This window comes from Melopsittacus undulatus, chromosome 22 (genome assembly GCF_012275295.1).
Source record: "Melopsittacus undulatus isolate bMelUnd1 chromosome 22, bMelUnd1.mat.Z, whole genome shotgun sequence".
In the NCBI taxonomy this organism is placed as follows: Eukaryota; Metazoa; Chordata; class Aves; order Psittaciformes; family Psittaculidae; genus Melopsittacus; species Melopsittacus undulatus.
The window spans coordinates 914,244-938,138 of NC_047548.1; the positions used below are offsets into that span (position 1 = coordinate 914,244).

The 23,895-nt window shown below is 53.1% G+C and overlaps 1 protein-coding gene across 1 annotated transcript; it reads left to right on the top strand.

Moving 5' to 3' along the window:
• The first annotated feature begins 3,911 nt into the window (after window positions 1-3,911).
• On the top strand, window positions 3,912-9,520 carry LOC117437494 (hydrocephalus-inducing protein-like). The gene is made up of 8 exons (XM_034071868.1): window positions 3,912-4,065; window positions 4,240-4,459; window positions 5,152-5,364; window positions 6,714-6,877; window positions 7,135-7,285; window positions 7,532-7,762; window positions 8,372-8,596; window positions 9,062-9,520. Exons 1-8 carry the CDS (start codon window positions 4,037-4,039, stop codon window positions 9,518-9,520), a joined length of 1,692 nt encoding a protein of 563 aa, XP_033927759.1. The 5' UTR covers window positions 3,912-4,036.
• Window positions 9,521-23,895: the final 14,375 nt, after the last annotated feature.

Here is a 23,895-nt window from a genome sequence, read left to right on the forward strand (position 1 = left end):
ATCACCTTGATCGCCTCTCAGCATCTTCTGCTCTTGGCTCCCGTGAGCATCATCCCAGTTTCTTTGTGCACTCTGAGGGTTTATGTTGCAAACAGATGGACCCTCTGTGGTTCAGAAGTGCTTTGTTTAGAGTTCATAGTGCCAGAGCACTTCTGCTCAGCCTTTATTGACCGGCCTGTGGGATCCTCTGCTCTATGGAAACAGGCTTCCCAAAGAGGCCTTGAGGTGAGGCTGCAGCTCCACCACATGGTGACTGCTGTCTCTGCGGGGTGGCCAGTCGTCTCTTCTAAGCCGCTGTCAGGGAACACCCCAGCATTTGGTATCTTAGGTGGCAATTCTCCTTTGGAGAGGTCTATGCATCCTTCCCTGAGACGCCTGATGAAGGAATTGCTGGAGTTCCTCAAGCAATGTGATTTCCTTTTACTATGTAACCCCTGGATTCTGGTTGTGAAAGTCCTTTTGCTTTGGGCAGTGCCAGAGGGAGAAGAGCAGCTTCTCTGGAGATGCAAAGGGGTCTTTCCCAGAGCTGCCAGCCAGGACACCCCTGTGGCCTTACCGTGCTTCTGAGCCATTTCCTGTTGCTTGCATATCTCAGCTGCTTTATTTTGCTGTGTTCAGGCTTCAGCGTGTGCCTGGAGCGTGTGAAGCGCCTGCCCTCCTGTGAGAGCAAGACATTTGAGGTGTGCTTCGACCCACAAAGTGCCAACGTGCCCCTGGGAAAAGTGGATGTGCTCCTGCCCATCAAGGTACTCCAGCTTCTGGGGCAGGCAGCAGGTTGGGCACAGCAGCGAGTATCGGGTGGGCTCTCAACCGGATGCTCTGTCCTTCTGTAGGTCAGAGGAGGCCCCACATTCCAGGTCCGCCTCCGTGCCATGGTGGCTGAGCCGTCCCTCTGCGTGTCCAGGGACAGGCTGGAGTTCTCTGCTGTCCAGTGTGGGCAGTGCCAGGAAGAAACCATCCAGCTCCACAACACGTTCCAGGTCCCCTGTAAATGGTCCATCAGCATGACTGATCCTGTTGAGGAGGTAAAGCACAGACAACGTGTAACACAACTTCTCAGTTGGGTTCTCTTTGCCTTTCCTGCCTTTTGTGCCCCTCTGGCTGCCTGAGCACTTGGGCTGCAGCTCGCTTGAGGAAGCTTTTGAGGGTACAGAGCAAGGCTGGTTCACCTGGGTCTGTTCACTAGCTGATGCTTCACTTCTCTGCTGTCTTCACCCATTCCTCCTCCTCTGAGGACACTGCCTCCCCATCTGCCTGCCCTGCCAGCATGTTTGCCCTCCAGTTCTAGGCAGTGGTGGCCACGTCTGGGTGGGATGAAGGTGCTTCCTGCACCGTGCCAGCATCTCGGAGCACTGCAGGAACCGAGGGTCTGTCCTCACAGACCAAGGAGACCTCACGCCACTGGTTTGTGTGCGCAGGTGGACAAACATCTGCCAGGGAGCGAGCACCAGAAGCTGCTGGAGGAGATGAAGTCTGTGCCCTGTGGCTTTGAGGTGCTGCCCTCAGCTGGAAGCCTCGCTCCAGGACAGCAGTGCCACGTCCAAGTCCGTTTTTCACCCACGGAAGAGGTGAGATTGGTGGGTGTCACGCCAGGAGGTCTGGCAGGGCAGTGTGGTAAGGGGAGGCCAGCCCAGGGAGCGGGTGATGAGCTCTGCCTCCACGTGGAGCTTCCTGTGCCTCAGTTTCCCCTGCACGTTCCCACGCAGTTTGGGAGTCAGCTTAAATGATGGAGCATTCCCAAAGGCAGTTTGCATGTGGCCACCGTGACTTGGAAACTGGTAGTGTGTGACAGGATGGACACAAGTGCTTCCATGCCTGGGGACAGTCCCAGGGTTCTCAATTGCTCGTGGAGATTTCAGCGTCTCGTGTCTGGCTTTGACCAGAGGCAAGCACTGAGCAGAGAAGATGATCCTTATTTGTGTCCAGTGAGAGCTCAGGTGCCTCTTGCACACAGCTGATGTTTGCCTGGTGCTGCAGTGCCAGGACTGTGTCTGAGGAAGCAGACCTTTCTCATGAGCGTTGCGCTCCCCCATGCCCAGGTGAAAACCTCTGAGAGCCCATTTTAGATCCACCTGGGAGCCAACTGTCCAGTTATGCTCCAGAGCAGGACTCGCTGCAGTTCCTGAGAGCCATGCAGATGCTGTAGCCCCTGCTTTAAGTAAATACCTGTTTTGGGTTCAGCTTGGAGGTGCTGACAAGACCCCTGAACCTGGGCAATTGTTGACTTGGAGGTGCTGTCAGCTGGGGCTTCACGGAGGAGCTTTCTGTGCTGCTTCTTTGCAGAAGTGCTACCGGGGCGAGCTGCAGATCCAGATTTGCCAGAGCAGCCAACGCCTGCAGGTGCCGGTCTTGGGACGTGGTCTGGAGCCACGGCTGGAGTCCATCCCCGCAGAGCTGGAGCTGGGACCGCTGCTGCCCCAGAGCCATGGGGAAGAGGGGACAGTGGTGGTGAAGAAGCCCTGTGAGGTTTACTCAGTGCAGTTTGAGCAGCAGCACCTTGCTGAGGAGCAGGTGAGGGGGAAGGTCTGTGCACACTCTGTAGATTCCCAGCGCTCCATCATGGCCAGGCTTGTGCAGGGAGACGGGGGCAGTGCGCAGGGCAAATCCTGGTGGCCTTCCAGGGTTAGCCAGCTCTGCTGGCAGGCTGCAGAGGGACTTGGATAATCCCTGCCCCTGGGGGGAAGGAATGCGGGAGGGGATGGCTCTGCTGGGGAGCCTGCTCACATGGTGAAGGTCAAGAAACTCATCCTGCCTATGGTTTCTCTTCCTTCTGTGCACAGCCCCTACGGACACCAAAAGATGACAACAGCCCCAACAGCTTGTTGCTGCCTCCGTGTGCCCCGGGAGAGAAGCTGAATGCTGAGGCCCAAGGAAGGGGCATAAAAATGAAGGTGAGATGAAATCTAAAGGCTAAAACTCCAGGTGGCAACCAGCAGGGTTTTCTCATTTCCTCCTCTCTTCCCCAGCCTCCCATGGTTTAGGTTTCTGCCACTAGAGTGGCAGAAAGCCTTTTCTCCTTCTTTCCTTTGGCTTGATATCAATCCCTACTGCCTCAGGTTGACGTTGTGGATCCACCAGGAAAGGTGGTGAAGCTGGGAAACGTCTGCATTGGACAGACGGTGAAGAAGATGGTCACCGTAGCCAACAAGAGTGCAGCCCCTTTCACCTTTAAGCTGAGGGTCACGTCCACCGTGCCAGAGTTGCAGGAAGCTGGGGTAAGGCCCGTTCCTTCTCTGCAGAGCACTTTGGTGTGCCTGCAGGGAGCGCTGAGCTGCTGTGGGTGGGAGCTAGTAGGTAATGACTCAGGTGTGGGCTGCCCTGGCTGCCTGTGCCTGCCCTGTCCTCCCTGCTGGCACTGCTCTGGCAGCAGATGCCTGCAGTGCGAATGCTTCAGCTGAGCTGGGTGCCAGGACTCCCCGAGAGCCAGAAGTGAGAAGGCAGCACAATTCCTCTAGCCTGTTTTAGACACATCCATCAGGATGCAGCCATGTGTTTTAGATCTGGAAAGGTGAGGGAGGTGAATCTTGAAAGAGGGAGAGTTGCAGCTCTGTTGGAACGTATGTGAAAGCTTTAGAAGACAGAGTTGACCTCGCCGTGACCAGGTGGACACATGGTAGAAAACACCTTTGGTATTCCCTAGGAATGCCTAGGAGGGAATGAGTGGGACTGTGGCAGTGCTGGTGGGGACAGAAGAGGAATTGGAAGCCTCTTCCCTGAGTGTGGTGAGGGAGGCTCCACAGCTCACTTGCCAGATGAAATAGTCTCCACTCGTTTCTTCGGGTAGGTTCTGTGCTTGAAGCCCAGCAAGGATCTAAAGCTGAAGGGCAGAGGAGACACCTGCAAAGTGGAGGTGACCTTCTCCCCGAAGCGCCGCATGCAGCCGTTCAGCGGGGAAGTGCTCCTGGAGTGCCGCGGGCTGGTGCGCTCCCTCTGTGTGGTGCGGGGCTCCTGCCAGGGCAGCCTCGTGAGCCTGGACCAGGACCAGCTCAGCTTTGGAGCCGTGGTGCAGCAGAGCTACACGTGCCGGCGCGTCGTCATGCGGAACGCGGGCGACACGAGAGTCAGGTAAAGCAGTAGGTCCTGCCCAGCCTGAAGCCTTATTGCCAGGTGGCTCAGTCAGGCCTGAGATGTGGTGGGAAAGCCCACAAGAGACTTGGAGCCTCACACTGAGGCTTACACTGCCTTCACAGCTCCCCGTGGCTAATCCTTCTTTCCTGTCCTTGTGCTTTCCTCGGCAAGGTTTATGTGGGACGTGGAGAGCTTCAAGCCAGACTTTTCCATCAGCCCCACAAAGGGTTACATCAGCCCAGGGATGGATGTCCCCTTGGTTGTGACCTTCCGCCCCTCGAAGCTGAGCCAGGCTGTCCAGTACGAGGGGCTGCGGTGCTTCATCCAGGGCAGTGAGGCGCTGCGGCTTACGCTGGCAGGATCCTGCGTGGAGGCCCCTGGCCCCAAAGAGGTAACGCAGCAGGGACAGGATGGGCCCCTGGACCCCAGCATCTGCACCACATCTCTCCCAGGGCAGGAACTAAAGGACACTTGTGAGCACAGACTCGCTGGTGCTGGGGTATCCCAGAGAGAAACTGCTGGGCAGGATTGCCAGAATTCCTGAGCCCTGTCATTGCCTTTCTCCCCTGTTCAAGGTGCTGCTCCTCCAGTGAGCAGCTCAGCTGTCCTGGCTCTGCACTGCAGCACCCATGCCATGTATCCCAGCACTGCACCTGCAGCCACACTTCTCCCCCCTGCTGGGCCAGGGGAGGGCATTCAGCAGTAGGAAGGGGCAAGGCATCTACATCCAGTCCCTGGGATGGGGCAGCCTGGGAGCTGTTGGCTCTTGCTCCCAAAGAGAGCGTGGAGCTCCTCTTCCTCCTGCCCATGAAGGAAGGGGCTGTGTGGCTGCAGATCTTGTCCTTGCACAGGAGTTTCCTTTCAGGACTCCCCGTTTCACCCAGCATGCGAAAGGCTTGTTCTGCTCCCTTCTTCAAGAGCAACCAGCTTGATTTACTCCAAAAGCTATGGCCAAAGCGTAATTTTTGCATGTGACAAGGAAAAGCTGCTCCCTGTGCTCCAGGTCCTGGTGCAGAGCCAGCATGAGAAGAGTGGGAAGGGTTGTGGGTACGACCCAGCAGCCTCTGTGCTCCTCTGTTACAGACGCTGACTTTCAGCTGCAATGTGCGTGAGAGGCAAAGCCAGACCATCCTCCTGTCCAACCCGAGCAGCGAGGCCTGGACCCTGCAGCCCATCATTGAGGGGAAATACTGGAAAGGGCCTGAATTTATCCACCTGGAGGCCAGGCAAAAAGAAAAGGTCTACCAGGTCACCTACAGACCCCTAACCATGAGCTCTGAGAACAAGAAGCACCAGGTACGTGAGCTGTGCCAGCGTGTGCTGACCCTCGTGGCATGACCCTTGTAGCTCACCCTGCTTTGGGCAGGAGGTTGGCCGAGATGACCTTCAGAGGTCCTGTCCAAGCTGAAGGTGTCCTGTGCCCTCTGTTGGAAGCTGGGTTTTGTGGTGGCTGAGGGCCAGGCACAGGCAAAGGGCAGATGGGAACTCGGGCCTGACACCAAATGTGTTGGAGCAGCTGACCTAAAGAGCCAGGCTTTCTGAAGGCCAAGAAATGAAGTTTGTTCTGCGCAGCTCCTGGTGGCTGCTTGTGGCAGCCCAGGGGGCTCAGAGACCCCCATGCTCAGCGCACGGCTGCACAGGCTCTCCGAGCCCTGGGCACAACCACTTGTGCCTGTCCTTGTGCAGCTTGCAGGGAGCAAGAAGGGCAAAGCTGCCCTGCAGTTTCTCAGTGCCCTCCTGGCCGTGAACAGGCAAGTGGGAAACGAGAGAGATCTCTTGACAGTCATGCAGGAGCTGTGGGAGGAGCCCTTCCTGCAGGTCTCAGGCTGGGCACATGGGGGTGACTGGCCCCTCTGCAATGGTTTCTGTGCCACAAGCTCATAAATCCAAGGGGTCAGTTCAGAAGGGCTCTGGGGTGCTGGAGCTGCCGGGTCCTTGTCCCGCTCCAGCTGACCTTACAGTAGGCCAGAAATGAGGTCAGAGATTTCTGGTCTCCATCTCCAGGGTGCTCAGCAGATCTGTGCCCTTAGGGTTGCACGTGCTCAGCATGTCTTTAACGTAGAGCCTGCGTGAGGAGTCTTGCAGCTTTCAGCTGCTGTGGAGGCAGAGGAGATGGCAGAGGCAGGTGTCTGGGATCCACGGGCACCCAGAATGATCATGGATATGAGCTTTCCATGGCCCACGGCTGGTGGGCCCCTGTTATGCCAGCTTAGAGGCTGCTGTCTGGGCAGTGCTGTTGGGGCTAAGGCCAGCAGGACTGAGGCAATGGAGCTCATCAGGGACGGGCACCCCCTGCCCACGGCTGCCCTGCATGAGCACAGGCTGGCAGGGACGTGCCCAGGTGAGTGTGGCCAGTAAGGGAGTGTTGGGATGTGCAGAGCAGCTCTGCTGCAGGGCCCGTGTCTCCTTGCTTTGCCCAGAGATGCTGCCTCTGTGTCCTGTAGCTGTGCCATGTGCTGTGGGCCATGCACCCACTCACAACCAGCTCTGAGCAGGTGCGATGCTGGTGCCTCCTCCTGCACGGGACAGGGCTGCAGGCAGAGCTCTGCCAGCTGGGCGTGCTGGAAGTTGCTGCAGTGAGAGCCTGAGGCATGGGGCTGGCCAGGGGTGCTCCAGAGCCGACTTGTCCTATTCGTTGTCTGTAGGGCTCCATCTTCTTCCCCCTGCCGGACGGGACAGGCTTACGCTACCACCTGGAAGGAACTGCTGAAGCCCCCAGGTGTTCAGGGGCCATTTCCCGGCAGGTTCCATGCAGGAAGTGCCACACGGAGCTCATCCCTGTGTCCAACTGGCTGCACAGACCACAGAGGTGAGTCCAGCCCAGGAAGTCTGGAAGTGCCTGGAAGCTCCTTCCTGAAAGCTTGTCCCTCTCCTTGGCCGTGTCTGGCCATACCCACGTTCTGCCTGTGCAGAGGCACCCTGGAGGGTTTTCCTCCAAGGGGGCTGAGAGCTGGTGCCCTGTGCCTGAGGCACTGAGGGTGAGAGGGGCTGTATTGTACCCCCACACGATGGGTATCCTATGGGAGTCCTTCGTGTTGACCTTCACTGTGTCCTTCTCACCCACAGGTTCCTGGTGGTTATTGACATGCTCAAACCAGAGAACCTGGAAAGCAGTTCTGTGCTGCAGGGGTGTTCCTACATGGACGTGCCAAGCTCTGCGAAGAAGGACTACCAGCTGACCTTCCTCTCCTACAAAGAAGGAGTCTTCAGGGCAAAGGTAAGTGAGGACACTGGTCTGCAGGGCCCTTCAAGGAGCTGTTGGCTCACCGAGAAGCTACATGCCTCTTCATACCTCCACGTGCACAGGTCCTATGAAATACCGCATGTGCTTTCTGTGGTCCTGTGCTCTTCCTCGGTGGGTGCTCACAGCCATTCCTGGAAGCAGGGTGCTGAGCTCAGTGGGCTCTTTTGGGTCTGTTTTCATGTGTGGAATGAGCAGCCCTTCCCTTTCTGTCTGATTTAGGTGACCTTCCTCAATGAGACAACCGGAGAGTACTTGTTCCACATGGTGACTTTCAAGGCGGTGGCTTCAGGACCCATGGGCACTGTTCAAATGAGCACCGCTGTTCGGCAGAGAGTGTCCTCCAGCGTCAAGGTGGACAACCCTCTGCCTGTCCCTGTGCAGTTTGACATCAACTGCAAAGTGCCTGACGTCAGCGTTCCCCAGCACTTTACTGTCCCTGCACAGTCGAAGGTAGGGGCAAAGCTCCTCCAGCTCCCTCTGCTCTCCCTGCTCCTGGCTGGAGGGGATGCTCTTGAAGGGTGATGCCTGAAAGGAGCCATGTGGGGCTTCCTTCCGTGGTGGCAGCTCCCTGCCGATGATCTAGAGAGGGAGCAGTGTGCGAGAATATCCCCAGTGGGCATCCTCCTGTGCTGGTGGAGCCTGCCCTGCTGCCCCCTGGAACACGCTGCAAGTGGGCCTCACGTGGCAGGTCCTTGTGCCCCTCATTTAGTGTGGTGCTTCCAGCTGTGAGTGGCTGCAGGACAAGCCTCAGCCCATGGCCAGGTTGTCTGCAGCCTGGATTGACAGGAAGTGGTGTGTGCCCTGGGGGAGCACAGGGGCTTTTTATGGTGGGAAGCTTCTGGCATCGTGCTGGAGGGCTGTGAGCTGTTGGGATCTGTCCCTAAGTGAACCGTCCCCCAGAAGGAGCAAGGCTGTGCCCGAGAGAGGGGAGTCAGAGCGGGGAAGGCAGCCCAGCCTTCTGGCACTGCCTGAGCACAGCAGGGACCAGCTGCCCCTTGTCAGGCACACGTGTTCCCTGCCTCTGCCTGACAAAGTGGCTTTTTCCTTCCTTCCTCCCAGGCGGATCTTGTCTTGGAGTATCAGCCCCTGCAAACGGGTGAGAGCAGCGGGCAGCTGGTGCTCCAGAGCAGCGACTTGGGCTCTCTGTTTTACACGCTGCAGCTGAAAGCCACCTGGAGCAGGCCAGAGAAGCCCGTGTATTTCCGCACCAGGCTGGGCTCCCGTCAGACCATCACCACCAAAATACGGCATTTTGCCCAGCAGAAGACCGAGTACCTCGTACAGGTGAGCGCGGCTGCCGGGGCTCTGGCTGGGAGGCAGCTCCTCTGGCCAGCACCAGCCCTCTCCACCAAGGGCTCCAAGTGCCTCTGGCTTGGGGTGGCAGAGCCAGGGTAGCCATGTGAGCCCAGGGGTCTTCCCACTGGTGTGGGCTTGTCACCAGCTGCACTGTCCTCCCTTGCGGGCCTGTGTCTGCTGCCCTGGTTGGAGCTGCTTCTGCAGGTGCCACGGTGCCTGGGCTTGCTTCCCCCTTGCAGCCCAGGTCTGGCAGTCGGGTGTCTTGGGGCTTGGGTGCAGGGTTGTCCCTGCTGGGCACGTTTGCACAGTTCTCGTGCCCATTCCCCGCAGGCACTCACCAGGAGTGTGGTGTGGGTGGGCCAGGCCAGGGCCAGGGGACCATCGTGTTCTTCCCGAGGTGCTGGCTCTGCTGTTGTGACCCACCCCCTATGGTCTCTTGTCTCCCCTGCACAGACCGACTGTGCCGACTTCCAGACGGCAAAATCCATCAGTGCGGCACCTGCCAGTGCTGGGGGCTCGGACCTGAGCGTGGAAGTGACCTTTGAGCCCTGCCACCTGGGCGAAGCCAAGGCCACGCTGCAGCTCAGCTCTGCATTGGGCGGGCAGTACTGCATCCCACTCATCGGCCTTGCGCTGCCCCCTGAAGCCCAGGGCCCCTTCCTCATCCCAGCCGGCGGCACCACCTCCATCTCCTTCAGGAACGTCTTCCGGAAGGCCACGGCGTTCCAATACGCAGTGAAGCACCCGGGCTTCACCGTCAGGGCCCCCGAGGTGCTGCGCGCCAAGAGCAGCACCACCATCACCGTCTCCTTCGCGGGCGGCCCGGCTCCTGTCACCAGCAGGCTGGTGGTCTCCTGCCCTGGGGGCTCCTGGATCTACCACCTCCGGGGCCTGCCCTCCCCCCGCAAGTGAGCAGCTGCCCCCAGCCCTTCCTGCCACGTTCGTGCTCTCTGGAGCAAATAAATGTCATTTAACATCCTCCCACACGACGTCCTTGTCTCTGAATGGGAGAGACGTGAATTTGCTGGATGGACACCCGGTGGACAAGGAATTGGCTGGATGACTGCACGCAGAGAGCTGCGGTCAGTGGCTCTATGTCCAACTGGAGACCAGTGAGGAATGGTGTCTCTCAGGGGTCGGTGTTGGGGCAGACCCTGTTCAACATCTTTGTCGGTGACACAGACAGTGGGATCGAGCACCCTCAGCAAGTTTGCTGACGACACCGAGCTGTGTGGTGCAGTCAGCGTGCTGGAGGGAAGGGATGGCATCCAGAGGGACCTGGACATGCTGGAGAGGTGACCAACCTCCTGAAGTTCATCAGAGCCAAGTGCAGCTCCTGCCCCTGGGTCAGGGCAATCCCAAGCACAGCTACAGGCTGCACGGAGAAGTGATTCAGAGCAGCCTGAGGAGAAGGGCCTGGGGGTCAGAACATGAGCTGGCTTCAGCATGGGCTTGAGCCCAGAAACCCCCTGTGTCCTGGGCTGTATCACCACCAGCATGACCAGGTCAAGGGAGGTGATCCTGCTCCTCCACTCTGCTCTCATGAGACCCCCACTTGGAGCACTGGGTAGAGTTCTGGTGTCCTCACCAGAAGGACGTAGAGCTGTTAGAGCAAATCCAGAGGAGGGTCATGAGGATGCTAAGGGGGATGGAGCAGCTGCTGTACAAAGACAGGCTGAGAAAGTTGGGGCTGTTCAGCCTGGAGAAGGGAAGGCTGCATGGAGACCTCATAGCAGCCTTCCAGCATCTGAAGGGGGCCTACAAGGATGCTGGGGAGGGACTCTTGATCAGGGCCGGTAGCAATAGGACAAGGGGTGATGGGCTTAAAGTGAAACAGAGGAAGTTCAGGTTAGCTAGAAGGAAGAAATTGTTCCCTGTGTGGGTGGTGAGGCACTGGCACAGGTTGCCCAAAGCAGTGGTGAATGCTCCATCCCTGGCAGTGTTCAAGGCCAGGCTGGACTGGCCTTGAGCACCATGATCTTGTGTGAGGTGTCCCTGCCTGTGGCAGGGTGTTGGAACTAGATGATCTTTAGGTCCTTTCCAATCCAAACAGTTCTATGATTCTGTTATTCTCTAAGATTCTTTGGGAAAGCATGGTTAAGACTTCAGGTGGTTCCCCTTAAAGGTAAAAAGTGGAGAATGAAGACCTTAGGCCCACTGTAGGAGAGGATCTGGTTCAAGACCATCTTAAGAACCTGAACGTGCACAAGTCCATGGGACCTGATGAAATCCGTCTGCGGGTCCTGAAGGAGCTGGTGAATGAAGCTGCTAAGGCACTGTCCATCATATTTGAACAATCATGGCAGTCAGGTGAAGCTCCCGATGACTGGAAAAAGGGAAATATAACCCCTATGTTCAAGAAGGGGAAAATGGATGACCCAGGGAATTACAGAGCAGTCAGTGTCACCTCTGTGCCTGGCAACATCTGGGAGCAGATTCTCTTGGAAGGCATGCTAGGGCACATGAAAAACAACCAGGTGCTTGGTGACAGCCAGCAGGGCTTCACTAGGGGGAAATCCTGTCTGATCAATAGGGTGGCCTTCTATGATGGGGCTACGGAACGAATGGACAGGGTTAGAGCTGTTGATGTCACCGACCTGGACTTGTGCAAAGCGTTCAACACTGTCCCACATGACATCCTTGTCTCTAAATTGGAGAGACATCAATTTGATAGGTGGAGCACTCGGTGGGTAAAGAACTGGCTGGATGGGTGCATGCAAAGAGTTGTGGTCAATGGCTCAGTGTCCAGCTGGAGACCAGTAATGAGTGGTGTTCCTCAGGGATCGGTATTGGGACCGGTCTTGTTGGACAGCTTTGTGGCTGACATGGACAGTGGGATTGAGTGTGCCCTCAGCAAGTTTGCCGATGACACCAAGCTGTGTGGTTCGGCTGATCCACCTGAGGGAAGGAATGCCATCCAGAGGGACCTGGACACACTTGTGAGGTGGGCTGATGCCAACCTCATGAAGTTTAACCATGCCAAGTGCAAGGTCCTACACTTGGATTGAAGCAATCCCAGGCACAGCTACAGGTTGGGCAGAGAAGAGATTCAGAGCAGCCCAAGGAGAAGGTCTTGGGGGTGTTGGTCGATGAGAAAATGAACATGAGCCAGCTGCAGTGTGTGCTTACAGCCCAGAAACCAACCGTATTCTGGGCTGCATCAAAAGGAGTGTGACAGCAGTTCAAAGGAGGTGATCCTGCCCCTCTACTCTGCTCTCATGAGACCTCACCTGGAGCATTGTGTACAGTTCTGGTGTCCTCAACACAGAAAAAGGACATGGAACTGTTGGAGCAAGTCCAGAGGAGGCCACGAGGATGCTCAGGGGCTGGAGCACCTCCTGTATGAAGACAGGCTGAGAAAGTTGGGGCTGTTCAGCCTGGAGAAGAGAAGGCTGCGTGGAGACCTCATAGCAGCCTTCCAGTATCTGAAGGGGAGCTATGAGGATACTGAGGAGGGACTCTTCATTAGGGACTGCAGTGACAGGACAAGGGGTAACGGGTTAAAACTTAAACAGGGGAAGTTTAGATTGGATATAAGGAAGAAATTCTTTGCTGTTAGGGTGCTGAGGCACTGGAATGGGTTGCCCAGGGAGGTTGTGAATGCTCCATCCCTGGCAGTGTTCAAGGCCAGAATGGATGAAGCCTTGGGTGATATGGTTTAGTGTGAGATGTCCCTGCCCATGGCAGGGGGGTTAGAACTGGATGATCTTAAGCTCCTTTCCAACCCTAACTATTCTATGATTCTATGAAAGAGCTACATGGGAAAATAAATCTGATAGAGAAATTGGTCAAATAGGCAGTCCATTTTGAAAGCTGCAGATCTCAATGTGTATTTTGTAATACCTGCTACTCCAGTGATGAGCTGACTCTTACCGTGGTGGAAGTGATCTTGGAATGATAATGGAATGTCCTGAAAGCGTCAGCTCAATGCTTCAAGAGCAGCTGAAGCAAATGAGGTGCTGGCAATCTTCAAAGCAGGAATTCAAGATAAAACAGAAGGCACTGGTATGCCACCAAACCAATAGTGTGCTCTCAGCTGGAGTGCAGCATGTCACTTGACTCCCTCATCTCGCTTAAAGGAAAATGGAAATGCAGTACAACTGGAAGAAGTCTGGAAAAGAGTGGCAGGGATTATTTTAGCCATGGAATAACTTCAGTAGGAGGAACCAACTTGTTTTCTTCATCCTGGATCTTTGCCCCATTTGGCCTTGAGGGAGAAGGAGGAATGAAAAAGTCTGTTCCTCTTTCTCTGTAGTTTTAAGACAATAAGCAGCATACAAAAGTTAACAGCAACTATTATTCACTGGCCCTCCCAGTAAGGAAACAAAGGAGTGTGGGATGCAGGTAATAAGTGGTGGGTGCAAAACAAACCCAAAGAACTGGTTCTGGACAGAGTATGTCATTGACATTGTTGCCACAGGGTGTTTCTGTAGGTTCAGAAATATCAGGATGAACTGATAGAATAACAATATGTTGGGTGTATGAAATAGAGAAACCTTTGTGTTAGGCTGTTCTGCAAGTGCATGGAGGCAAAGAAGACATTCAGGGAGCTGTGCTACATACTGCCTTTGCTTTTTAAACTCCTTTTTCCCAAGAATTTAATTTCTTTGACTGATGTGGAGGTGAACGTTTGGTCTGAGCTAGTATCCCATTTTATAGGAGGGGCTAGGAAAGTGTACGTGAAGAGATGTCATAGGTTGTGACAATAAAGGGCCTTGAGCAGCAGGAATCCTAATTCAAAAGCACACAAAAGCTCTGAAAAACAAGAGAAAGTGGAGATTGAGGTTGTTCTTAATTATCCTTTAGTGTGTCCCGATAGACTAAATGGCATTTGTTTGTATTCTTAAAGACACAGCCCTTGAGTCTAGTGCTTTCAAACACTGTAGCCGCTAACTGATGGCTTCCTTGTATGTGAAGTTGTACCTTTTGAAAGCTAAAACAGAACATATTTTATTAAAATCAAAACCTGTAAGTAACAGAAGGTAAAGGTGTCTTTAGTATTTAGTTGTTTATCTTCCTTGTTTACAGCTTTAGTTTACTGTTAACTGCTTTATGGGTAATCCTTGTCCCTGGCATTTGTGGAAAGAGATGGAGCTAACAGCTGTCACGTTTCCATTAGATAAGAACTGAAAGATCTGGAACAGAGGCAAAGAAAAATCTTCTGCACTTATGGAAATAACACTTGTAGACATCATTTGTGATGTCTTGTTTCTTGCACTTGCAAAATGTTGTGTGGCTAGAAATGCCTCCTGTCAGTCATCGGTGTATAAGTTTGTAATAGTTTTGATAGCAGATTGTATTTACATGACGTGTTGCTTCTTCCCAGATTCTGCAGCAGGTGGTGCATGGCTGCAGTGAGAGCATGCTAGGGACAATGGCACTGACAGCTTGCCAGTTCATGGAAGAACCCGGAATGGCAGTGCAGAGGCATTAATCTAAACATCCTTCTAACAACAACAGCAAGTTTGAGGTAAGTTAGACCTGTAGTGTAGTACAGTGCATTTGCATGGCTTGAAGAGTTCTAAACCATCACGGTGGTTGGAGCAGAAATGTCAGTGGTCCATGTGTTTACCTGTGGGACTTTGTGCTTGAAGCCCCTGTGAAATACCTGTTCAGCCTTGCTTTTGGAAGGGCTGCTGCTGGATGAGTGGGGCCTTGCCCTGTAAAGAAATAGGTTCAGTAAGTCACTTTTATTTAATCTCCTTCAATCATGTGAAAGTGCATAACTTCAGTGGTTTTGTTGTGTGTGTGTTTGCAGCAGATCATATTCTTAAATGGTCTCAGGAACTTAATGAACAAATATTTCTACCCTTTCATCCCAAGGTTCATTTCCGTTTGCCTGTTACTTCCTTGTGCTGTCAGATGAAAGCTGGGAGTGGAGTCTCATTTTTCTTGTCTCATCATTTTAGGCTATCTTATCCTGACACAAACAATTCTTATTTTCTTCTCTTGATATTGTTTGAAAGCCTTTTCCTAATACAGTTTAGTGAGTAATTGTTGCCTCTGGGCAGTCTTGGGGTTGTTCATTTATCTGCAGCTCTGACCCTCCTGATTATTGTTGTTTAAAATGCATAGAAACCTTTAGGTTGTGGCAGTGGAGATCAGTATCAGCAACAATTACCACTTCTAGTAAAACCCTAGCAATTAATTTGATATGCTTAAGAGCTAACGCAAACAATAGGCCATGCTTTACATTTGTTAAATTAGCTCTGGATAAAAATATTACAGAGGGGTGTTTGGTTTTGGGGGATTTTTTTCCTCTGTGGATATGTTGTAGTATTTGTTGTTGGTGTGGTGAAAGTGAAGCAGCTCTTCGGTAAAATAGTATTGCAGGATGCAAAGGTCATGTGTTTATTTGTCAGGATAAAGTTCACATTCCTGGTGCTATCTACCTCTCCATCAAATGTGACTCTCAGTGTAATACAGAAGAGGGCTGTGATGAGTTGCTCATGTCCAGCAGCAGTGATTTCCAGCAGGATCGACTCAGCTTCCGTGGGTCTCCACACAAGTGGAATGACTTTGAACGCCCAGGTGAGTATGCTGTGTTTCAAAGTGCAGATGTGTAGGCTATTGATGGTGTTTTGGACTCTCAAGAGAAACTAATGACACTTGTATGTAGATGTTCCTGAGATGGGTGGGAAGAAAAGACAATCGTTTTCCTATCCCAGCCTGTTTGCTCTGAGGTGCTGCTCTTGCATTTGTTTCTTGAAAGCAGGCTCATCTGCTGTTCAGCTGCTTGACCTTTTTTTTCCCACCCTTTGGTCAAAGCATGCACTCAGTGACTGGAAGCAAATGTTGCTCTGGATTCTGTTCCAGCACAGTCCTTGTTCTGCACAACATTCACTTACATTGTTCCTGCCTTCTCTTACTTTCCACAGGAAGCACATTGGTAAAAGCCCAGCAGAGAGGCTTATCTCTTCTCCCTGCTACACAAGTGCTCAGGTAAGGAGTGTGTGCCCGTGCCTTGTCTCCAGGTGTTGCCACAGAGTACAGCTGAAAAAACCTCACTCAGTTGACTGAGAGCTTCAGTCTCTGTTCTCTCCTAAGCCTGGTTTTGATAACACAGGAGCAAATGCTGGTGAGCTGCAGGATGACATCTTCAAGTTGTTTGAACCCACTGAGCACCATGACATTGCAGGAAGCTTTTGGTTTCGAGTGCTGTCAGTAGCTGGAAATAGGCGTAGGAGCTCTCTTAGCAAAGCAGTTTGGGTGACAAAGTGCATGTTAGGAACTAATGTGTATACTGTAGAAATACTTTGGATTTTTATGACCTTCTTTCTGTCCTTTTCCTTCCGTATAGTTGCAGAGGTTTGCTAAGAACCTGAACTTGGAGGCCCATTGTTTTGGGGCAGCCCTGGCTGTGAAACCTGAGTTTCACCTTGTGGAACTTCATGTTTGGACAAGGGTGTCTGGATTAAGGCTCTTGATTCCCCTCAGCAGGCTTAACTGCAACCAGGCATTTGAAGGCTTCTGGGCTTTTCATTTGTTGGCAAGGCTTTCTCAAACCTCTTAGGAATAGGAGAGAGCAATGAGTCCATTTTGTGATGGAAAAGGGGAAAAAAAATAATTTCTTCCATGTTGTGTTTATTACTTGGCCTTTATTTTCCTGAGAATTTCACTAGCAATGGGTGGAAGTTGCAGAGAGGGGAGTTAATAATCAAGATCCTGTAGAGCTTTGAATTCTGTTAGGACATGGGTGGTACACATTGTGTTCTCCTCTTCTGTGCCCGGCACAGTTGGTGTGTGTCTCCTCCTGGGCCCCAGAGTGAAAAGTGGTACCACTGGAATGTTGCTGATGCCTGCAAAGAGGCTGCTGACACGAGTTCGTACTGCTGTCTTCTGCTTGTCGTGGGGTGACACAGACGGTGCAAACTTACACATTTAGAGCAATGTACATTTGGATTTGATTTGGTTTTGTAAGAGCCACTCAGCAGGTACTGATGTAAACTACACCTTTGCAGGTTCTTCCTGAGATTAAACAATGAGCCAATGTGCTCCTGATAGCACAGGCCTTCCCCTTCACTGCTGTGTTGTGTAAGATGAAGCAGTGAAGCACACCCAGTGGGAGAATGGGTATTGACTTGACTTTGGAGAATGGGCTGTGTATTTCCCAGGAAGAGGATATGAGGGATTGTGAGAGGATGACTCCTGTGCTAAACACATAAATGTATTGGCTTTCCCAAATCATGGGTGTTGATGTGTGAACTGTGCCAAGAGTCCCTTAGAAAGAAGCTGCTGGAGCATTTGCCTTGTGCCATGTCTCCTGCGTTGGCATTGCGGTGGGATGAGACATGAGGGGGTCTAAAGGAGCTTCACTGCTCGTTGCTGCAGCTGTGTCCAGTCTGGCACTGAGGGAGTGTTTCAGGGGTAAATAGGGATGTCAGGTGTCTTATGTATACCAGTTTCTGGTGGGTTTGTGCCTTGAGGTTGAGATGTTTCTGTGAGTTCAGAGCTGGGGGTGGCTCTTGTCCCCATCCCCAAATCCACAGCAGGCACAGGCTCTGGTGTTCTTGAAGCCCACAGGAGCCAGAAACATTGCTGATAACTGAAATCTGGTTCAAAAAGTGCCTTTGTGCACTGAAAGGACTCAGCCTTTAGGGAAGTTCCTCACCTTCATCTGAGATAACACCATTCCTCGTGCCTGTCCTTCCCCAGCACTACCACATGCTCTCAGCTTGGCCAGGCAGCCGGAGCCCCAAAACCCCAGCAACTATGACCTTGTTTTCTACATGGGCACCTCTTCAGGCTGAGCAGAACCGATGACACCGTGGAGCTGGCAGCAGAGCTGTATTGATGCCATCTGCACAGAGCTGCCTCCTCACCGTCTGCAGATGAAATCACTGAACTGGTTGGTTGGTGCTTGTCGGGGTGCAGGGTGCTCGTGGTGGGCACCACGGTGCCCAGGCAGGAGCCCAGGGTCCCCCCAGACTGGGGATGCTCTTTGTGTCTCACACCAAGCGTGGGTGAGGAGATAGCACATCTCGTCCCTTTCCTTGGCACACGCTGTGTGCCACGGGCTCCTTCTGGACATCGCGCCCTCCCCATGAGCAGTTTCCAGCACCAAATGTCCTTGTGGTTTCCTTTGTTCCCCACTCTTTTGATCACAGGCTGCCTCTGATGTGGGAGACGAGGGCTCAGCTCTGCTCTGCCTTCAGAGAGATGCAGGCTGGGTGTCCTGAAACCCTCTTAGGCTTTATGCACCTTGGGATGCTCGTTTCTAAAGTCAGTTTGGCTCTTTGTATTTCACTTCAAGTGCTTCTTGGGATTTATGTTCCTGTGTGCCCAGGTTGACCCTGGTGGGGGAGAGAGCTCCTGGCCTCCTAGGGAGGTTAGAAGAGAGGCCAGTGTCATTTGAGAGCGTGGAGAAAGCAGAAGGGAAACACCAAGGGTTTTGCTTTCTGGTTGGGGGGGGTGTTGTTGTGCAGAGCCACAGGGCTTTGGATGCCTGTGGGGAGCAGGGTGCTCTGGTCAGGGGCGAAGGAGGAAGCCAACTCCTACAGCCACATCCCACCGGCTCCCACCGGAGCTGTTCCTGTCATGGTTTGTGTTTGCTCTCTGATGAATGGAGGATAGATTCTCTTTTCAGGGAAGAGAATCAGAGAAACCGACTGCAGCGTGTGAAGTATTTGGCAAACAATTCCTTCGATGTGGTGTGTAGGCAGCGCTCGATGTATTTGCGAGCTATGTACAGCTAAATACATATGTGTCACTCCATGTAATGGTTCCACTTCTTTGCAGGCTACCTGCAAAACACAGACCCCAGCAGAAGCTGTAAATACAGTGATGACACCACTGAATGAGCCAGTTCTCTAAAGCTTTTTGATGCAAAACATCTTTGTGTTTTCCAGGGAAAGACAATGGGATTTTGGTCCCGGCTGGCCCATGCTGCGGGCAGGGATGTGGTCCACATGGTTTGGGGTATTGATGCACCCAGAAGAACAAGGTGTCCTGGAGCTGTAGGTGTGTGTTGGTTATTGATGGCAAAGTTTTAGATGTTTGAGGGGGTTTTCTCGGTGCTGGCATCAGATTGGGAGTGGTGGCTTGGCTGCTGCTTTCAAGACAGGAAGATAAAGTGATTTTGGGGAAGAAAGCTACAACAAACCAAACTTTTTGTCCTTTTGAGTTCCTCCCTTTCTTAAATGGAACTAAATCCAAGCTTCTGGAAAGGGGGAAATTCCCTTTTTTCTTGTTTAGGAAGTGTTGGAACAAGAGCCTGGGACTTTTGGAAAGAAAACTCCTGCTGCTTTTTTTTTAAGGGTCATTAAAGTTGAGGCTGGAAGAGGCTGAAAGAGGCTGGAAGAGGCTGGAAGAGGCTGGAAGAGGCTGGAAGAGGCTGGTGTCCCAAGCAGCTGCACGTTTGCTGGGAAGAGCATGATGGGCCTCAGGGTAGGAGACCATAGCACAGGGGGCTGCATGTCCTACCCTTCCTTCTGTTTTGTGACAAGGAATAGGAAATCCCTCAGGTACCTTCACCAAGGGGAGAGGCAGCAAGTACCTGCAGCCTGGGGAGCACCATCAGAAGAATTCAGCACAAACAAAAGAAGGGTCCCAAACACAGCAGCACTAATAGAGAGATTTTATTTCCACTGTACTGAGTTGTACAGCACATTTTGTTTGTCACATTGCCAAGGAACTGATTTTAGAGGGCTTTGGCCAGCCCATTGTGATGCTGAACTCAAGAGAGCTAAAAGCAGCTTGGGCTAACTGCCTGAACTGAAGGGCCAGGAGTACCTTGTTTCTGGCTTCCCCATCGCATGCAGTCATTGCAACACGTGCAAGACAGGAGCAAACCCAGTTTCTTCTCCAGCCCAATGGGCACTCTCCCATGTCTGGCAGTGATTGCATGGTACAAGGGGGGCAGAATCTGAAGCAAGGTACCTTCTCTTCCCAAAGCCATCGTGGGTGTTTCCAGTATGGAAAAGAAGCAGAGTCCAGGGAAGCACAGGCTCTTCAGATGATGCTTTGCTTGCGCTGTTGGGCTTTACAGAACCAGAGGCTGACATATCCAAGTGCAGGAGGGGGCCCTTTTTCCCCTCCCTCCCACAGAGATGACAAACCATTAGCAAAGAATTGGGGGGATCACACCAGCAGAAAGTCCTTTGCCTCGTCAGTAGAACCAAACATCCTCACAGCTCCTCCCCACACACCCAGAGCCTCAGCTCTTGAGGTGCAGGATTTATCAGACATGTTCATTTAGGTGGAAAACCCTCTGCATTTCTGCAGAGAAATCCCCACTTTGAAACTCTTCTTCCTCATGAACCCCACAGGTCTCTTAGACAGGAGGTGAGACGGGTGCTGCCCGAGGCATCCAGGGGTTCAAAGCCCACCCAAAGCCACCTTCTTCCTAAACCTCTTTTCTTTCTAAAGGCACTTCCTTTTCCTCAGAGGGAGTTGGGATTCCTGCTCTCTGGATTCAAGGAGCACAGAGGCAGTTACCAGTTGGCAGCTCTGCACTTTGACCACTGAACAGGAAACAAAACCAGTTCAATCCAAGAGGGATTTCAGGTAGCACTGGGGCAAGTCCCAGAGATTGTTTCCCCCACTGAACAGATGCACACGTCCTGTTGCTCACTGCAGCTTGGCTGTACCTGCTGAAGTGGAAAGCACAGAGCACAGTGTCTGTGTAGCCAGTGTCCTTCCCCATCCCCATTTTGGTATCCAGGCTTCATTCTCCCCTCTTTGGCTTACATTAAGTGCACAGAAACACATAGCAGCATTTGGACTGAAACCCTCACATACACCAGGCAGCACATTCCTGGAGGTAAAACAGCACATTATGGCCTGTACCCTCAAGGTGTGGAGTTTTTAAGGATGAAGAGCAGTAGGCAGTGGAGACCTGAGGGCAGAAAAGGGGAGGAGGAACACCAGAGGAGCATGAGTTCTGTTTCCATGCCAGGAGAGGATCCGAGTGCCATTCCTGTTAGCCCCAGGCTGTGACACGAGCGCAGACAAGCAGATGGGCAGAGCAGAAGTGGAAAGCCAACCTCCCATCTCCCCGCAGTGCTGGGGCTGCAAGAACTTCCATGCACGCTTTTAGAGTTGTCCTCTTCTCTTTTATTGTTGCCAAAGTGTGCACGAGTTTTGAAGGTGGTGGTCAACATCACATCATTCCCTTAGGCTAATGGCTGGGGACACATCTTGCTGATAGGGAGCTAAGGTGGAAGAGTAGGAAGTAGTTTATTTGATGGATGTGTTTTGTAGGTAGTGGCTGGTAACTCTCTGTGCCCTCGTGAAGGGCACACACAGAGTGGAAACATATTTCAAAGTTATGGGATGGGCAGTGTCTGATAATACAGCCCTGGTTCCACTGGGGAAACGGGAAAACCCAACCAAACATGTGTGACCTGAACTAGCAAATCCTAAGGCTACCTGTGTGTGTCACTGTGAGAGTGGGTAAAACCAGTTCCTTGTCTCCCCAGTCAGCCAGGCACTTGTGATGAGTGGTACCCAAGGTCCCCAACCAGCCTCTCTAGGCAGATGTGCCAGATGCTGCTTTTTTCCCCAAATGAAGCACAGCAGTAGGAGAGCAGCTGGAATCATTCCCATCAATCCATGTGAAAGTGGCCATTCATCTTGGTGCAGAAGAGACCTGGTTGGCTCATGGATGCAACCGCTCAATGCATCTGAGCAGTTCCTGTTCCCATTCAGAGGGATCTCTTCTCACCTTAAAACACAGCGCGTGTTTCAGCCTGTAGCACACGGCAGCGATTACTGAAGTACACTCAGAATCTCAGCCCTTGGCAGTGTGTGTGTGTTGCATTTGGAGCAATACACAAACATGAGTGTCTCTCCTTACCTATCTATGAGCCAAGGTCCCATGACAGCTGATGAGACTCAGGCCAATGCAATCAGCAGACTTCACCCAGATCTCTTCAGCTGGAGCAATGGAGGTGTCTGCATTGCAGTGAGAGGCATGAACCCCACCAAATCTCCCTCAACAATAAATGGAGCTGATGGACCCAGTAAACACATAGGGGTGACCTGGTGCATTCAAATGTAAGCAGATAAGTCCTTGCCTAAAGACGTTTGAGCTGACTCCTAAATCCAATCACTAAGTACCCAAAGAAGGGGCAGCAGCTCCTGCCCAGCATTTGCTCAGCTGCCTTTAAACCAGACTTAACTCCAATGAAAGCAGCTCCACCTGCAAGTGGAGAGCTAAAGCCATTAGGAGCTCATCAGCAGCAATGCCAGAAGCCACCTCATTGCCTGCTCATCATGACCCACCAGGAAGATGCATTGCAATGCTGCTGCTGCTTCTGCTTCCTAGAATGTCACCTTGTGTTTCCTCTGCTCTCCTGCTCAGATGATAACCCCATTGAAGGCAGAGGCATCCCTTCAACACAGCAAAACACTGCTTTCCTTAAATACACACAACAAGGAGCAAAAAGCTTTTGGTTTTGAGAGCAGCAGCTCCAACAGGAAGCCACAATGAGCACAGCAATAGGGTTGTAGGCACAGACTTGTGTTGTTAAGACACGAAGAGCTCATGTTCCTGTTTAAACACTTGGTGTGATGAAGGAGAGAGCAGCTGGACATAAAGTCGCTGAGTATTGTTGTAGAAGGCTGCAGAGAGACCTTCTTGTGGCCTTTCAATACCTGAAGGGGACTACAGGAAAACTGGAGAGGGGACAAGGGCTGTAGGGACAGGCCAAGGGGAATGGCTTTAACCTGCCAGGGGGAGACTGAGCTGAGCTCTGAGGCAGAAGCTCATGGATGGATCTGGATGAGCTTTAAGGTCCCTTCCAGCCCAGCCCAGTCTGGGATTCCAGGATTCTCTGCTGTGCCAATGTGGGTCACTCTGCACTTGCCGTAGGTGCCGTGACGCCTGTTCCATTGCCCAGGCTGAGCTGTGACCCCTCGCATGCTGCACCTCCGCACCAAAGGCACTGAGGAAGAGCAGCCCGGGAGGGACCTCCCCGAGCCGGCTGGGCAGAGCCTGGTGCCCCCCCCTTGCAGTGACTCCCGCAGCACCCCTGGGTGCCCAGTGGCCATGGGCACGATGCTGCCGCCATCACAAAGCTGTGGCTGTTGAATAGAGCGGGTTCTGCCCCATAGAACAGGCTCTGCCCCATAGAGCGGGTTCTGTCCCATAGAACAGGCTCTGCCCCATAGAGCGGGTTCTGTCCCATAGAACAGGCTCTGTCCCATAGAGGGTGCTCTGCCCCGTAGAGTGGTCCCTGCTCTATAGAACGTGCTCTGCCCCATAGAGGCCTTTGGCAGTGCTGAGCCCAGCCCCATCCTTGTCCCATTGCCGCATCCTCATCCCTGTCCCATTGCGGCATCCTCACCCTGTCCCATTGCTGCATCCTCATCCCTGTCCCATTGCTGCATCTTCATCCGTGTTCCATTGCCGCACACTCATCCCTGTCCCATTGCTGCATCCCCATCCCTGTCCCATTGCCGCATCCCCATCCCTGTCCCATTGCTGCATCCCCATCCCTGTCCCATTGCTGCATCCCCATCCCTGTCCCATCACTGCCTCCTCATCCCTGTCCCATTGCTGCATCTTCATCCGTGTTCCATTGCCGCACACTCATCCCTGTCCCATTGCTGCATCCCCATCCCTGTTCCATTGCTGCATCCTCATCCCTGTCCCATTGCTTCATTCTCTTCCTCATCCCTGTCCTTTCCTCATCCATGTCCATCCCTGTGTCCATCACTCTCCCATATCCTCACCCTCATCTCAACCCTATCCCTGTGTCCATCCCTGTCCTCACCCCATGTCCCTGTCCCACATCCCTTTCCCAACCTTCTCCCCCATATTCCCCTTTTTCACTCCGAACCCCCCCCCCCCATAGAGCCAAATGGAACTTTCCAGCCCCATTGAACCAACCCCCCCAAGCCAATTGGACCCCCTCAACCCCATTTGGACCCCCCCCCCAGACCCATTTGAACCCCCCCAAACCCATCTCGATCCCCACCCAGACCCATTTGGGCCCTCCCCATTGGTCCCTCCCATTTGGCCCCCTCCAACCCCCTGTGCCCCCCCCTCCATCCCTCAGATCCTGGCAGTGGATGACAAGGAGCTGAACCGTTGCTGCTCCCTGCACAAGACCTGCATGTACCAGTAAGGGGGGTACGGGGGGGGGGGGGGGTCCATGGGTGCCCCCCCCATGTATTAGGTGTGCTCAGGACCCCTTTGCCCCCAGCTCGGAGCAGGAGGAGTGGCAGGATCAGGCCAACTACAGGCGCCTACAGGGTCACACCTAAACCTACCCCCCCATCCTCATCCTCATTCCTTTATCCTCACCTTTTATCTTCATCCTTATCCCTTCATCCTCATCTTC